A 17,534-nucleotide genomic window follows, 5' to 3' on the forward strand; every position below is an offset into this window, starting at 1 on the left:
ACGGAATGGACCGTGTCTTGAAAGGAGGGTATAAGATTAACATCAACAAAAACAAAACAAGGATAATGGAATGTAGTCGAATTAAGTTGGGTGATGCTGAGGGAATTAGATTAGGAAATGAGACACTTACAGTATTAAAGGAGTTTTGCTATTTGGGGAGCAAAATAACTGATGATGGTCGAAGTAGAGAGGATATAAAATGTAGACTGGCAATGGCAAAGAAAGCGTTTCTGAAGAAGAGAAAATTGTTAACATCGAGTATTGATTTAAGTGTTAGGAAGTCGTTTCTGAAAGTATTTGTATGGAGTGTAGCCATGTATGGTAGTGAAACGTGGACGATAAATAGTTTAGACAAGAAGAGAATAGAAGCTTTCGAAATGTGCTGCAGAAGAATGCTGAAGATTAGATGGGTAGATCACAAAACTAATGAGGAGGTATTGAACAGAATTGGGGGGAAGGGGAGTTTGTGGCACAACTTGACTAGAAGAAGGGATCGGTTGGTAGGACATGTTCTGAGGCATCAAGGGATCACCAATTTAGTACTGGAGGTCAGAGTGGAGAGTAAAACCTGTAGAGGGAGACCAAGAGATGAGTACACTAAGCAGATTCAGAAGGATGTAGGCTGCAGTAGGTGCTGGGAGATGAGGAAGCTTGCACAGGATAGAGTAGCATGGAGAGCTGCATCAAACCAGTCTCAGGACTGAAGACCATAACAACAACAACAACGCATTTCTCACTTTTTCGATCTTTTGTGTCAACGTCACGACTCTAATTCGTTACACACGGAAACTTTGCCATATATCTTTCTTGCATTCGCAGCGCCTTTATAACCACCTGGCTCAAGTTTAATCTTTGCCACACAGAATCACTGCTGAACTGCGCTCCAAAGGTCAGCCGATATGCTGCAAAACACATTTGTCATACTTGTTTATATATATAACAGATTTGTCATACTTGTTTATATAAAAAGTATGACAAATCTGTTATATATATAAGCAGCATATCGGCCGACCTTTGGAGCGCAGTTCAGCAATGATTCTGTGTGACAAAGATTAAACTTGTACCAGTTTGGTTATAATGGCGCTGTGTGTGTGTGTGTGTGTGTGTGTGTGTGTGTGTGTGTGTGTGTGTGTGTGTAGTCTGCGCGTATGTGTAATTGTGAATGAATGATCTATGTCTGGTGTAAGTGTTACGTGTTGTATGAAAGCGTCTTTCTTAAACAGATAATGGTTAATTATTTTTAACAAAGATGTTCTTACAATCTTTTAAACTGCTGTAAAAATGTTAGCACAGATTTATTACACTGAAGACTTCGGTATGCTAAGTAACTGAGTATAATTATTTCGTTTTATTGAAGTTACGTTATCGTGCAGATACGTCAAAGCGAAAACATGTGAACATGATCTCTTTTTGTCTCAGGGGCTGAAAATTTAGGGTTTGGATGTATGTATATCTATTAGTAGCACACTCATTTGTTAATTTTAATAGCATGAAGCATATTTAGTTATAGCTTTCTCTGTAATGGTACCTGTGTGAAAAATAACGTACTCGACATTTGTGACCCAATACAGAAATATTTGCATCAGAAAATGAAAATAATGACGAAGACACTTAATTGCTTTCGCGAATGCGTAAACTGAATAAGTTATGGCAATAATATCTGGGCTAGAAGAGCCCTAACTACCAAAAATAGTTGTACCGACCATAATGGTGGACAATAATAGGGTAAGATCGTAAATAATAAAACTTTTAATAACTGCAGGACAGAACACAATTCTTCAATAAATAAAAGATGGTTTCAATTGTAACAAGCGATATTTAGTATTCCGAAAATGATTTAGATAAATTAAAAATTACTACACGTATTACAGACCTCTTAATACGGAACGTAGGAAGAGTGCTTCTTGCTATATCCGCGGTACTACTTGGAAAGGTACAATGTCTGCTCTTTTATCAGACAAATGAAAATTAACAGCGTATATGTTGTCTTCTTTAATCATTGCCTAGGTAGATGATAAGGCGTGCAGATCGTCTTTGTCCTTCTCACTCGATGGCGCTTCACATGGAAAGATATTAATGTTTTTTATATGTTACAGATAAATATTGGCAAAGGCCTTGCTGCAGTGCATACATCAGTTCCCGTGAGATCACCGAAGGTAAGGGCTGTTGGGCGTGGCCGGAACTTGTATGGGTGACCATCCAGCCGCCATGCGCTGTTGCCATTTTTCGGGGGTGCACTCAGCTTCGTGATGCCAATTGAGGAGCTACTCGACCGAATAGTAGCGGCTTCGGACAAGAATACCATCATAACGACCGGGAAAGCGGTATGCTGACCCCACGCTCCTCCTAAAAATGGCTCTGAGCACTATGGGACTTAACATCTGTGGTCATCAGTCCCCTAGAACTTAGAACTACTTAAACCTAACTAACCTAAGGACATCACACACATCCATGCCCGAGGCAGGAATCGAACCTGCGACCGTAGCAGTCCCGCGGTTCCGGACTGAGCGCCTAGAACCGCAAGACCACCGCGGCCGGCACGCTCCTCCTATTCGCATCCTCCTCTGAGGATGACACAGCGGTCGGATGGTCCCGGTAGCCCACTCGAGGCTCGAAGACGGAGTGCTTTTACAGAAAAATATTAGAGTCTTTTTTTTCAAGTATATTCACTTTTTTCGTGTTCTTCCCAAAGGCTGCAAACGATTGTCAGCAACCGGTCTTGTGCAGCTTCCAGGACCCAGCTACGTGAAAACGAAACATTTGTACACATTATGAGACTATTGTCAATATTAATAACACCTGGAAACAAGTAAAGTTATGTATTAGTTTCTGTTATTCCAATGTGCACTTCACGATTTTCATCATATCTCACATTTCGTCGTAACATCTACGCACTCCATATACTGCTTTCTCTTTTTTCGTAAACACGTCTCGAACATTTTTCGTGAACACTGAATACAATTCCTTTACTTAATGTCACCGAGATTTGGTCTGTTTGTCTAGTGCGCAACTGTGAGTTAAAAAACTCATACATTCAATGTAGGCTTCCACAGCCAGTGTTGTCTTCAGATGAAACTTCCGGCCCGAGAGACCGTGGTCGATGTATAAAATTTCCACCTAACGTTTCGTCTCCATCTGCGGGAGACATCTTCTGAGGTCGTCCGGCTCCTGCCACTGAGGCTCCAGGTACTCCAGCATTTATAGAGCGCATAGAGGGCACCACCATTCGTCACGTGATGCCGACGATCTTCGCAAGGCGTCATTATTCGCGATTAAGGGTAATCGATTGTCATTCTGCTGGCGTAACGTCGACATCCACCTTTTGTCCAACTTTAAAACTTCCTCTTTTCTATTAAAATTATTATGGTGTTTGTGAATCTCTTTTGTTTCTCTATACATGCGCGCATGATAATGGGATGTTCGTGCTAGAACGCTTGTCTCATTAAATTTAATTTCGTGGTTTCCATCTCGAAAAACATGCTCAGCTACGGCCGATTTTTCGATGTGTCCTAAGCGGCAGTTTCTTTTATGTTCGGCTAAGCAGGTGTTTACACTTCTTTTCGTTGTTCAAATATATACTTGTCCACAGCTGCATGGAATTTTGTATACCCCAGGTGTTGCTAGGGGGTGTCGGGCGTCTTTTGCAGTTCTTAAATATTCCTTAATCTTCTTGGTGGGTCTGAAGATTGTTTCGATCCCATACTTGGCCAGAACTTTCCTGATACTGTCCGTGACTTTATTAATGAACGGTAGGAAAACTTTTCCTGTAGATGACCGCTGTTGCTCTGGACTTCTGTCTTCTTTTCTTCTTTGATGGAGGGCTCGATCAATTTCCTTGCTGGTATATCCGTTTTTCATGAAGGCTCACCGTAAGTGATTTAGTTCATCTTGCAGGTAAGCCGGCTCGCAGATTTTGTTGGCTCTGTCCACCAAGGTTTTCATGACACCTCTTTTTTGCCTAGGATGATGATTTGGTTCCTAGTGAAGCTATTGATCCGTGCGAGTGTTCTTTTTATATACCTTGTGGCCCAGACTCCCATCCACTCGTCTAATTACCGACACATCCAGGAAATTGAGCTGACCGTTGCTCTCTTTCTCCATCATAATCTGTATCTTCGGTTTAATACTGTTCAGCTGCCCCAAGAAGGCATCCAGCTCTTCTTCACCATGAGTCCACACTACAAATGTGTCATCAACATAGCGGTATCATTTAGCTGACTTTTTACTGGCAGTCTGCAGCGCTCGCTGTTCGAAGATTTCCAAAAATAAATTGATAACAGCTGGGCTGAGAGGGCTTCCCATCGCCACTCCGTCGATCTGTTCGTAAAACTCGTTGTTGTACTGGAAATAAGTTGTCTTCAGGCAGTGTTTAAATAAAGCCACTATGTCAGTCGGAATAATATCTGCTAGGGGAACTCGGGGAAGAACGGGATTGCGGGGCACAATGGGAAATTGCTCTTTTCTAGACTGGACAGTGCTGCAACGTGTTGTATGGGCATGTAACTATTTCTCCAAATGGAAGGGAAGTGAGGACAGCCATTTTGATTTAGTTTGAAGTGTGAGACCTGAGTGAATTGTTGTCCGTCACGTTACCGCTTGCGTTGTTCTAATTTTTGGTGAATTTCAACGAAAGGTAAGCTGTTAACTGTTAATTGTATACCCTAAAATAACACATTTCCTTAAAGTGCATGGCATTTGTTATACTTTAGTTATTTAATGCGTTTAAATACGTCAGTTATTACACTCGATAAAAGTTGTTAACCTCAAAAGTGCTCTTGGGGCGGAACGGGACGGGGCAGAATGGGATAGTGTGCCGTTCTGCCCCGTCATACTTTGATGCAAGTAGAAAGCAAACCCAGCCTGGATGTTCATTGATGCCAGACACTTCCAACCAGCTATGTTCGCCGAACAAATCAGCTTTCCAGATATCGCCTGAGGCTGTCATTCCAACCCCACTAATCTGTCAGAATACTCTGCGGACTACAAGACGAAAAGGAAAAACCGTCGTATTAACAGATTCTCCTTAGAAGAAGGAACTGCAGAATGCTGTCGTATGTAAAGTAGGCCTACAAGAAAGGAGGAGGGTGCACAAATATGAACAATGTCAGGACAGAGACGTCAGGTGCAATGCAACTTAAGGCAAAAATATCAAACTGTACACCCAAAAAAAACAAAAACAGAGGACATAAAAGACCTTAAGAAAAATATAAAGAAGAAGATGACGGAGAAGAGAGCTGAGTGTAATATAGGGACTTCTACTCCGTTTCTAACGAGGGCTGGCTCGCATGCCAGAGGTGTTTCAAGTGGGCATACAATTCATGTGCTGGCATAGACAGTGAAGATGAAGAGGAAATACTGATTTGTGACTATTGTCGAAAGGACTAGTAGTTAGTGGTATGGTGGTTATTAAGCATTGTACATTTTTCAGAATGGCATTAGAATATTTCCTTATTTTGAAGAATGACTTTTTAATTGTTTAAATTATACATTCCTTAGTCTGAATTGCCTTTTACACAACATTTTGTCATAGTTTAATGTCATAATTGTAATTCAAATTAAACATTTATGCAGTAATTTAACAAAAATTAACCTGATCCCATTCTGCCCCGTTGGTGGGGCGGAACGGGAACTATGCAAGACTTTCTTTGAAAAATTGTAAAAAATGCAAAATGTATTGTTTTAAGTGATTTTAAAATAAGGTACATTATGTTACACTACAAGGTGTTTTTTTATAACTTTAAGAAGTGTTTCCTTGTGCTCCCTTATTGTATACAAATTGTTAAACATTAAGTATCCCGTTCCGCCCCGAGTTCCTTTACATATGAAAAAGCTTCGTTTACAGGCACCATGGTAAACAATTACACTACATCGAAGCTCACAAGAGTATTACTTGGGATGCCGTTAATCTCCCTCAGTTTTTCAATAAAATGCGGCGAGTTTTTAATGTAACTGTCTGTTCTGCCAATGTATGGTTGCAGCAAGCAGGCGAGATATCTGGCCACCTCTTGTGTTGGAGGTCCTATAGCACTCACAATCAGTCTCAAGGGGACCTGTGCTTTATGTACCTTTGGGAGTCCATATAGTCTGAGTGGATAAGCGTCCATTTTGCAGAGTTGTTTTTCATTATCCAAAGAAAGAGTAGATTGTTTTACCAGTTGATTTCTATTTGCCAAAATTTTGGTTGTGGGATCCTTCTGAAGCTTTTTATGCATAGTCCAGAATATTACGCCAAGCGAAACCACCTACCAGCAATTTGTTTCAAGCGGAACGGAGGGCACTGAGGGGGATCAATGCGGATAAGAGCATTATTGTACTTGAGCTGTTAAAGGAAATGCTACGGTTTTGCTGAACACCGAAGATTATCACAAGAAGATTGCTGACCCTTTGGATCACATTACCTAAGTATTTGCAGGCTAATAATTATACCTATTAGGATTAGTATGTTTGTAGGTTGGTTAGTACTCCCAAGTACATGGATGAGGATGATGATGATGTTTGGTTTGTGGGGTGCTCAACTGCGCGGTCATCAGCGCCCGTACAAAGTCCCAATTTTCACGCAGTCCAATTTTTTCACAGTCCAGTCTAGCCACTGTCACAATGATGGTGAGGATGAAATGATGAGGTCAACACAAGCACCCAGTTCCCGGCAGAGAAAAATCCCCAACTCGGTCGCGAATCGAACCCGGGACGAGACGTGTTTGTAGGAAGACTGTTAGACGCAGAGCAAAAACAATTATGGGGAGGTTTACTATCTTTTGGTTACAAAAATCGATTATTTTTAAAATGCCTTTTTGGATCCATAAACGTGTTTAGAATCTACCCCTGAAACGGGTTTTCCGAATACGGAACGGAAAAGTTTGCTATTCGCGGTTGAACAAAAAAATGCACCTGCCTGAAATCGGCCTTTTTCACGCGCCAGTTTTTTTTCTTTCGGAGGACGCGTTATTGTACCGGTGCTTGGGAGGAAACACACAAAATTCAAACGAAAGTTTGAACGCGTGTGTTTGGAAGCTAGCCCCCAAGCATTTGCATTCTGGTGCGAAGGCTGTGGAGATTGCGACTTTTCTGGCAGTGAGCAGCTTCAACGAAGGGTATTCAGCAATTCTGAAGACCATGACAACGATGGACGTCACCCTGGGACTCTAATCGACGCAATTCGCCAAGCATTCGGACGACCACCGGATTTGAGCGGCCGAAAACCGCTTGTCACCGGCCGTACGAGCGACCCTGGAGCAGCACAGGATGGCCCAGATCGAGCAGAACGCCCTCTATGAGGAAGAGAAAGGTCTAGTTTATGGACCCGGAATAGCAGATTGAACTTACGTTGGATAATATTGCATTTATATGTAGTCAAAACTTCAAACGCGTTTTTCTCGAAATACCTTTTCTTTATCTCGAGGTATGGTAACTTCAAATCTGCCTAACCGAGTGGCATGATTCTTTGCTAACTAAATTGTCTAGGAGTTGTACCACTTTTATTCCGAGCCATCAAATATATATATTTTTACTTGGCCGACGAAGTCGAAAAATCGGTGAAAAAGACCCTATTTATTTTCAAATGGCCGCCATTTTGTTTCCTATGGTCTAAATAAGCGAGGTATAACTCCTAAAGAATCTTATATACTTCACTAACGTCAACTCAATTTTGATTTCAGACGATCCGGCTGACCTGTGACATACCACGCGTGGAGGTCTACATCGATATTTTGTTTCGTTCTGACGGCACTACGGCCTTTGATCTTCGACATTTCCGGTCGAAAAAATTCCAGTTTGCAGAGGACATATCAGTAAACATTTTGATCAAATTTGACATTGATATCTACAACACATCCCGAGAAAAAAATTATCAAAGAACATGCTTTTTTCGGGCCAAAGATAGTAAACCTCCCCGTAATGTACTGATGTGGGCACATATTACGCCAGCAATGACAACAATATCACCACTTGTGCCCCTAGCACTCCGTATACACTTAGTATGGATTGCATCACATTCATTCACTGTTTTCAGCGGTTGCGACGTCTTCATAATGCTTTATACGCACACCACAGGTTAATTATTCATCGGTTAATCAAAAGTGACACCGAGAATCCGCAGATGCGGCCACCTCATGTACTAAACAAGAACGAAAGTCGCATTGGATGTGTGCTTACCGAGCCCAGCTCCGGACAAGTCGTGCGTCCACTGCACGTCCCGTCACGAGCGGCAGCAGTCACGCGTGGCCGTAATTGGGCATCGTTGCTGTTGCGCAGGCAGCTCTGTCACCGTTAACGACGTGTTTCATTAGTCCACGGGACGCCCGAAAAAATCGCAGCGAGCCTCTGATTAAACTGGGCTGTAACGCACAAAGTCCGGACGCGAGCCACTCTCAAATATCATTCGTTATGTTGGCGTTCGGTGTGCATCCTGTAGTGTTACTGTGTGTATTTTTTTCCCCCCTCTCGTTTTTCGCTCTCCGTCCGAGCACAGCGTTCGGGTTACAAGAAGCGGAAAGAGACCGCGTCGGCCTGCGGTGGCTGGGGCGCCGGTGTTGTGTTGCCGGCGGTGGCTCCAGCGGGCGCCCGGGGAGTGACAGTTGGGCCGTATTAATTACTTAACTAATTAATTAATCAGGTAGGCAAATCTGACGGCTGCAGGAGGGATGAGCCGGCGGGCTGGCGGCTGACGCGGGCCCAGGCTGGACGCGCAGGGGCGCCGCGTTGCGGGGGCGGGGGTGGGGGTGGGAGTGCGTCACCGTCCCCAGGGGCGCGGGTTCGGGCCTCCTTCCCGCGGGACCCCTGCTGCCGGCGCGGCGGCCTGACAGCTCACGTCGCTAGCGTCCTGTCGACCACCTCACTAGGTATTTAAACGATGGAAAATCCAGGATGGTATGCAACAGCATTATGAAAAGGAAAGTTGCTACTCACTATTTAGCGGAGATGCTGAGTCGCAGATAAGCATAACAAAAAGACTGTCAGACCAATCAGCGAGGTCATAAGTCCCATCGGATTAGGGAAGGATGGGGAAGGAAGTCAGTTGTGCCTTTTGAAAGGAACCATTCCGGCATTTGCCTGAAGCGATTTAGGGAAATAACGGAAAACCTAATTCAGGATGGAGAGACGTGGGATTTGAACCGTCGTCCTCCCGAATTCAAGTCCAGTGTGCTAACCACTGCGCCACTTCGCTCGGTAAGACTGTCGCATATGAAGCTTTAGGTCAGTAAGGCCTTCGTCAACAATAGACGACAGACACAAACACATGCATACTCACGCAAACGCAACTCACACACAAGACTGCAGTCTCAGGCAACAGTGGTCACGCTGCCAATGTGGCCTGAGACATGTCTGCTCCAAGAAACTGTGACGGAAATGCGATGTCTCATTACCCCAGCAGCACATTTATACCCTTCTCTGCAGCTACCTCGTGCGTCACCTTGCGGCGTTATCGAGAAGCAGGAAAACAACGCTTTCCATGTTAAGTTCCTCCGCGGTCAACAGGAAAGGTCGCATTGGACAACGCCGCTTCAAAGGACGAACACAATATGAGAACATATATGTATCTCAAAAACTATTCGCCTAAATATTATGATATACACGTATTTGAAACCGTTTTTTAAGCCCATCATGTTACGCTAAAATTTAACATAGGGTTCAATTTTAAAAAACCAAAGATGACCTCATATCTCTGTAATAAAAAATAGCACAAACATGAAGTGTGATTTATTCGAGTAGCCCCTGTCCCTGCAATTCACTGTCCAAGCGGCATCTTTGTATCTATTACGGTTGGGGAGATACAAGGGGTATTATGACTTAGCTGCCTCACCGTATATAGTGCAGAACCTGCAATCAAGAATTTGATATCCTTCTCGTTCTACGGAGGTCCGTTGTCCACCTCGGTAGTTGCGCAGTCGGCGTGGCAGATTTCCAAGCCAAGGAACCCGGGTTCGGTTCCCAGCCAAATGGGAGATATACGCTGTTCACGGTCTGGTTGTTGTGTTGTCCTCACTTTAGTACCACCGTAAGTGACATTCCAATGTTGAGCTCACTGAATGAGTATCTCCAAAAAGTCAATAAACTGAAAAAATATTCTGAGGCTCGCCTTGAGGTGCGTGTAAACACGAGCGACTTTTTCATATGTTTTTAGTGCATGCTTTGTCGTAACCTCAAGAAGTGTGTAGATGGGCCCTTGAGCATTTCATGCGTTAAGAAACGGAAGACCAAGGGAGGTTCCCGTCTTTCTTAATACGCTGTGGGCCTCCTTTTGACGAAGTTCTACTTCCATGTATACAAGGTGTACCGTAATTACCACCGAAAACTGACATGGATGAAAGTGCACAATAACAGAAGGAAATACTTTTCATTAATCATGGGTCAGCAGAAGAGCCACCTGCTACATATGTCCGAATTGTCGTTACAAGCTGCCACTGACTTTATTATCAAATATCGTCACACTTAGTAGAAATTTACTTGAAATACAAGCTTTTGTAATTAAGACCCCATTTAACTGATCAAACTTCACCGATGGTGGTATACATTAACGAGAAATACAATACTACTTCAGCACATTAAATGTTACGGGTTACTGTAAACAGTTCCTCGTCTGTTCCTACTCTCTGAATCCCCTTCAATCTCTGTAACGCTTGCATCCTGCTAACAAAATAGTCCAGGAGATCCGGTACGCCCTCCTCAGCTTACAGAGGAAAAAATAAAAGACCGTACATTTTACAGTTTTACACGTTACAGCACATTGTTCCACATTCCTAACAAAATTTCTTTTACGCAATATCACAAGAATAGCAATAATAGTTTAATACTGGTAAAAAATTAACACAATTTGAGGGAAAGAAAACTGGAAGAATTAGTTTATTTTAGAAGAAGCTAACAGATATTACGAGAGGTGCTGCATGCAAATTCGTAAGCGTGTATGTTTCAGCTGCATTTGAGCGTAGTTGCACGCTTTATATTTCCAAAAATGCATTTACTGGCTCTCAAATGGCTCTGAGCACTATGGGACTCAACTGCAGAGGTCATTAGTCCCCTAGAACTTAGAACTAGTGAAACCTAACCAACCTAAGGACATCACAAACATCCATGCCCGAGGCAGGATTCGAACCTGCGACCGTAGCGGTCTTGCGGTTCCAGACTGCAGCGCCTTTAACCGCACGGCCACTTCGGCCGGCAATGCATTTACTGAAAAGAAGTTGAACACTATGAGTACATGGACCGACGTCCCTGTATCATCATGCACGTACACAGCATCGGCGAGTACTTAAAAGAATACAGTTGCAGTTCTCTGTGGCAGATGGAACGGCCGTAGGAGAGCATTAGTATACGATGTTGCGTGAGAATCCCCATATCTATACGACTAGAAGGCCAAGTTTCCCATCCGTCAGACACCCACGATGTACGCGGCATCAAATGCACTTATGTCAGACTGTAGATTACAGACTTTCCCAGAACGATTTACGCTCAAGTTGGTGAGGTCAAGGTGACTACTAAAACCAGCCAAAAAAAAGAAGACGTTATAAATCCAGATCATTAAATCCATGAAACAGATTCAGACAACTGATGAAATTACAAATCGAATGATCACAATCACGGATCGATTACATGTACATCAAGCGAGAACATCACATTAATACGCTAATCTCTTCCAGTAAATCAACTATGTGAGAAGTTCTGAAACTACCAATGTGTTGTGGGACGGTTAGACTGTCATACAGTTATGTCCGAATAGTTACGTGATCACCATAAATTACTTTTATTAAAAAAATCGATGTCTGAATGATCGTTAGGAAGAGATCTGTACATTCAAATTTTGTTTGTGGCCCACATGGACGCGGTGGAGATGTTTATCTCTGTGTATTTGCATTGGCTCCACGTGAAGAGGGCAACATTCATGCTAAAAAGTTCTCACTCCCACCATAAAGACGTAACACTGTTAGGCCAGCACAGCTACGCTGTAGGGTTGGTTGTGCATACAATGTTTCTAGTCATGGAGGCGCAGTACCCGAGTTGCAAGACTTTTGGAGACACCACACACTTCCTTACTCATTCGGCACGCACACTCACACACTCATTTGCTTTGTCTCATATGTTCGATTCGTTTTTCATCAATGTGTACATAAGTGCTTCTGTCTGTCGCCATGCTAGCTGACAGCACGTTCCGACTTCCTTTACCTTGTAGTCACACTTGCGAGGTCCAAGCTTACTGTTTGTTCCGTCGCAACGGGAGAATATGGCAACAACGACGCTTACGTAAGAGCACGCAAGTCAGGTGTCGAAGCGACGTTCCGCTGCCCACATACGTGCTTTCAGTGTACAGGTATGCGCAACTGTCTAAGCCGCCACCTGCAAGGAATCCCTACATCTCTAATCACTAGTCAACAACTCCCTTTCCACCCCTGTACAGTTTTCCCCAGAGGGAATTTGAAATTAGAACCTTGTCATCTGTTTCTTGCACAAACATGGTAGATAATCGGTCTGCTGACATCCTGTTGTACCGTTTCTAATACGCTGTCGGCATTAGTAAGTGAACTTCTATGTCTTTCTAATACTGTTTCTGTTCGAATTGTATGCCGTGTGTGACAGGACAGTTTCCACTAACAATCCGTCATGGTGAATTAGTGACTACAGAAACGTAAGGCTGCCTCAACATTCGTTCGTATTAAGGAATACATTCAAAGTAAGTTGCAATTCTACTAAGTGTCCTTGTCTGTAGCCGTCCCGCCTGCCTCACTGTAATCCTATTGATTTCACGGCTAGATATAAGGCAGCATGCTACTGGCTGCGGGCAGGAAACCAATCTAAGAGTCAGCAAGGAATGGGGTCCAATACTAACACTAAGATACAGTTGTATCACTGGAAATTACACGAATGGCAACGAGACTGAGACGCATCAGATGTCGGTTATAGAGTGTGCGAAATCTTTGCAGACCATCAGGGGAAGAGTAAAGATAAATTATATTAACTCCAGTCGGGAGTGGTCGTGCGGTAGCGTTCTCGCTTCCGGCGCCCGGGTTCCCGGGTTCGATTCCCGGCGGGGTCAGGGATTTTCTCTGCCTCGTGATGACTGGGTGTTGTGTGATGTCCTTAGGTTAATTAGGTTTAAGCAGTTCTAAGTTATAGGGGACTGATGACCACAGATGTTAAGTCCCATAGTGCTCAGAGCCATTTGAACCATTTTGAACCAGTCGGGAAATGATTCATTTTCTTACGCGACATCATCCATACCCAATATACCTGCACAGGATTAAGAGGCGGATTACAAGCGTACGTGACGGTGGTGCAAACGGCATTCCTGACATGTAATCTTTAGAGTGTTCCGTTTAGGTTGTTAGGTCAGGGATCAACACCAATAGGAACAATATAGTTTACTATAAAGAAATATAGAATGAAGTTCATGCGTGAGCGAACCAAATTTCATTGATGAGTTGAAATGGTACCGTGCAAAAGCGGACTTGGCAGTGTGGAGCGTGTGGGAGAAATGCCGGATAGTTCCAGTCACCGTATTATCACCACGAGAAGCAGACGCATGAAAGCAAATTACGGTTATACAGTCGACATCTGAACGACCATGCCAACCGCCGAAACTTTCTTTGGATATGACTCAGGAGGGGTCTTGATATTCAGCTATAGGCATTCTACTAGATGCAGACACAAATAAAGACTCCAGCAAAGAACACTCACCTAATCCTCTTGAAATGGATGGAAAATTACTCAAAACATGTACCTACAGTGAACTCTGCATATAATAAAATTTCAGTAGTGATATAATGTATATAGAATACTACTAGACACAGTGGACTCTAATCGACTTGATTATTACGAAGTCACATTTGATAAGGAACGTCTGGTGTAGTAATTTAGGAATAGTTTGTAGTTTAGCTTTAGGAGTGGTGAAACTGGAATCATTCTGAGATATCGACTTATTAGTAGGAATAATATAGTAGTAGTAGATGAAAATTACATTTTATTACTTTTATTTAACATTTATGTTAAAAATTGATACGTAGATTGAACGCTAATTAATTTGTTTCGTATTTGGCGTATCTGGTGGTGAAAAAGATTTCAAATTTGTACAATCATCTGCACCTCTGCCATTGTAAACTAGGCGGCGGGTCGTCGTAATGTAAAAAATTACTAAATAAAATGTCCCAGTTTAATCATATAGCAACAAACGCAATGAGACGAGAAATACGATGCTACCACGGTCATGCTGACTGGAGAATTTTGGTTGAAGTAGGAAATTACTTGTCTGCGACAAGGGAAGGATTTGACAGTTAGGGAACGACTACAGCAAAGATTGACTATATGGCACGTGTTGCCTAGGCTATGCTCAATTGTTATGGCCTGTTAAGGTGATATGCCGAATTATTCCATTCACAGGAACGACGGAAGTGTCGTCTGTCCATTATTTCTGCTACGATCAATTCAGCTGATCATTCTGTAGCTACGTATCTTTTTATGATTGGAAAAGCCATACCATTTGTGCTTATGACTCATAATTCTGTTATTTTTCTGTAGTAGTTGGTCATGCTTATTTCCTGTACGACCTAACTGCTAAACGACCAAAAGCATTTGATTGTAAGATAGCTATTATCAAACAGATGTCAACACAACAAATATAGTAATGGCTCACACACGTCCTAAGTAGGAGACCACGAAACGTTTTAAAATAATTATTTTGTCAGTCACAGTTACAAACTGTCATAGTTTTGTGTTTCTCTCAAGATTATATGTCATATATTAGAAGGGAAAATTTGTTTTAAATACTTACTAGTGAGTGGAAGCTGTTATAAAAGTGATGAATGTTTTACACTAATCGTAGCAGAATAATCAGCGGAACAGTGTTTCTAACAGAAATAGATATTAATTCCGCTTTACTGATGGTGCAGCATACGCTAAAATATTATACAATCATGAATATGATCCAGATCGTGCGTCATATCATATGCCCTTCTGCCTCAAATATTTACATTACTGTGCTGAAATCTGCTATTTACAGAGCTCTCGACTGCTTAACGATACATTCTGTTAGCAAATTAACTGGTGTTATTTCTCTCTGGGCCCTCTGCCTGAATCACTAATTGATTTATGAATTACGCGCTGTGCATCTGTTAAAAATTGGCGATAATGTGGTGCTGGTAGACCTAATATTTTTGTCACAAAATGAAATTTATATGTGGCAAAGGGATATCCTGATTTGAGTTTCGCTCAGAGCTACCCAAACAGGTCTCTCCGTAACTTCCATCCTTATGGAGACTATCCCAGCCTATTGGGACCACCACCTCTGCCAAACCATCATTGGAAAAGGAACTCGAATCTGACAATCCAATTTCTGGGAGAAGCTCTTATTGCCGTGTCTCTATTTTAGCCACAGCTTCAGGGATTCTACTGAGGTGTCACATTTATACTTGTTAGCAGTGTAAACACTATGGAGGAAACGTAAACACAAATACAGGTTACTAATAACTATGAATTCGGTTGAAAAGGTCTGGGATCGGATCGCCCTAATGGAAGGACTGGAGTCCCCACATAAACGCTTTAGCGTTCATCATCATTACTACATAACTTACGTTTATTAAAGTTGAACAAGTTTTAAAAACAGTCAACAGTGAATCTGACCCAGCAGACCTTATAAAATGACTTTTAAACTGCTGCCACTAATTATGCGACACCAGCCACTAACAATACACCAAAACTAAGGAACTTTAAAAACAATTAGCTACAGTTAGCAAAATTCACTGAGCGGTTTATTTCATTAAATGCCCTTTGAAAGGCTGCCATTAATAATGAACAAACTGTCACTCAGTAGAGAGCAAAAGTACAGAACCTTAAAAAGCAATTAACGATCAGAGAATAAACTGCTACAGTTAGCCAAATTTCACTGATCAGATAGTAATAAAATGGTTTTTAAACAGTTGCTAATAATTATGAACCCACTGGCATTCAGTAGACAGCAATATACAGAATTTAAAAACAATTAACAGTCATTGCATAAGCAGCTACAATTAGCCAATATTCACTGATCAGATTTTAAGCAAATGACTATTAAACAGCTACTACTAATTATGAATGGTGTTGTACAAGCCTCACCGAGGGGGGTGGGGGGGGGGCCGAGGGGAGAGAAGAGCGAGAGGTAAGGAGACATGTGGAAGTTACTTAACTTGGACTGAATGCCCGCCGTCCTTTTAGTCATTAAGCCTGCAAGAGACCAGACTGCTTTCACTAGCGTCAAACATGCCAAATAACCTCCAAGTCACAGTTTTCCAAAATGTCGTGCCCATTCGCATAAATGGCTTTGCAGGATAGACGATAACTGATGGTCAAAACCAGGCTTGGTGCCTCCGCAGGGGCCAATTCACTCTCGTGTACCATCCAGAACTCCAAATCTTTCCTGCTCTCGGCTGCCTCGTTCTGCACACCACACTCTCACTGCCCAAAATCTTCCTGCTTTAGGCTTTTGTCCCCATCGATGGTGCCACTAGCTTACCTCCAAAATTATCAAGATAAAGACTGTCAACGAAGGGCGAAATTGGTAGAACACTGAATCCGTACGGCTCAAGACCTCCCACTGATCATAAATGCTCCGCTGGGGTTCTGCACCAAAGGGCAGAAGGTAAAGTTAGAACTAGCCACCCTCCTTAAACTGACTAAAATGTATTATAGAGATCATTACGGACCAAGATATTGACGGACTCAGAAATTTGAAAGTTTTACAGGTGCCTACAAAGAGGTGAGCCAGTTTATTAGAGGGGTTGCTGCAGCCTTTGCCCTGTCTCTGTCTCTGTCTCTGACCTTCCCCTTGAACTCACACCTCCTACATATATGTCTACGAGCCTGAGACCAATGCTTGAGCTCTCTATTATGCCTCACTCTCCCCCAGTTGGGTTGGATGGCTTGGGAGGTGACTCGCCCAGGCAGCGTCAATGGTCCAAAATATCTGAAGGGAGATTTATTTGGGTAGGGCAGGATTAATGAGGCGAGAGTTACCTTATTGGTCTCATGTGGAGCAGTATTAAAAGCAAGATTCAACCACGGAATAGAAAGGTCCCAGAGCTTGGGAACCTAGCATGAAATGTTATCAGTGTGGCCTTCAAATTCCTATTCATGTGTTCAGTAAAGGACGGCTGTGAGTAGTAAGAGCACTGGTAACATGCCCAATACCATTATCGAAACATAATCTGCGGAATTCCCTAGATGTAAATGGCCGAGCATTATCGCTTACGAGGTTGCTCGAGGTCCGAAGACGGCAAATATTTTGGTAATATGCTGTACAGATTGGCGACTAGTAACCCTGCGGCTGGGAGTAAACCAGCTAAAACGCCAACACTCGTCCACCACCACCAAGATGTAACGGTTCCTCTACCCCCTCCCCTACCTCTAGGTATGTGGATGGAATCCTACATAGTCCACAAAGAGATGATCCATGGGTCTGCTCTAACGAGTTTGTATGACTTAAAATTGGGGTTCTCCAAAAATGTTCAAATGTGTGTGAAATCTTATGGGACTTAACTACTAAGGTGATCAGTCCCTAAGCTTACACACTACTTAAC

General features: G+C 42.7%; 1 protein-coding gene across 1 annotated transcript in view; it reads left to right on the forward strand.

Moving 5' to 3' along the window:
* Nucleotides 1-17,534, forward strand: part of LOC124714185 (zinc finger protein 316-like) — a 134,668-nt gene that overhangs the window by 49,268 nt on the left and 67,866 nt on the right. Inside the window, exon 6 of the mRNA XM_047243005.1 lies at nt 8,612-8,837. Coding sequence (XP_047098961.1) covers nt 8,612-8,837 — 226 coding nt within the window. The remainder of the gene's footprint in view (nt 1-8,611; nt 8,838-17,534) is intronic.

Source organism: Schistocerca piceifrons, chromosome 1 (genome assembly GCF_021461385.2).
Source record: "Schistocerca piceifrons isolate TAMUIC-IGC-003096 chromosome 1, iqSchPice1.1, whole genome shotgun sequence".
NCBI lineage: Eukaryota > Metazoa > Arthropoda > Insecta > Orthoptera > Acrididae > Schistocerca > Schistocerca piceifrons.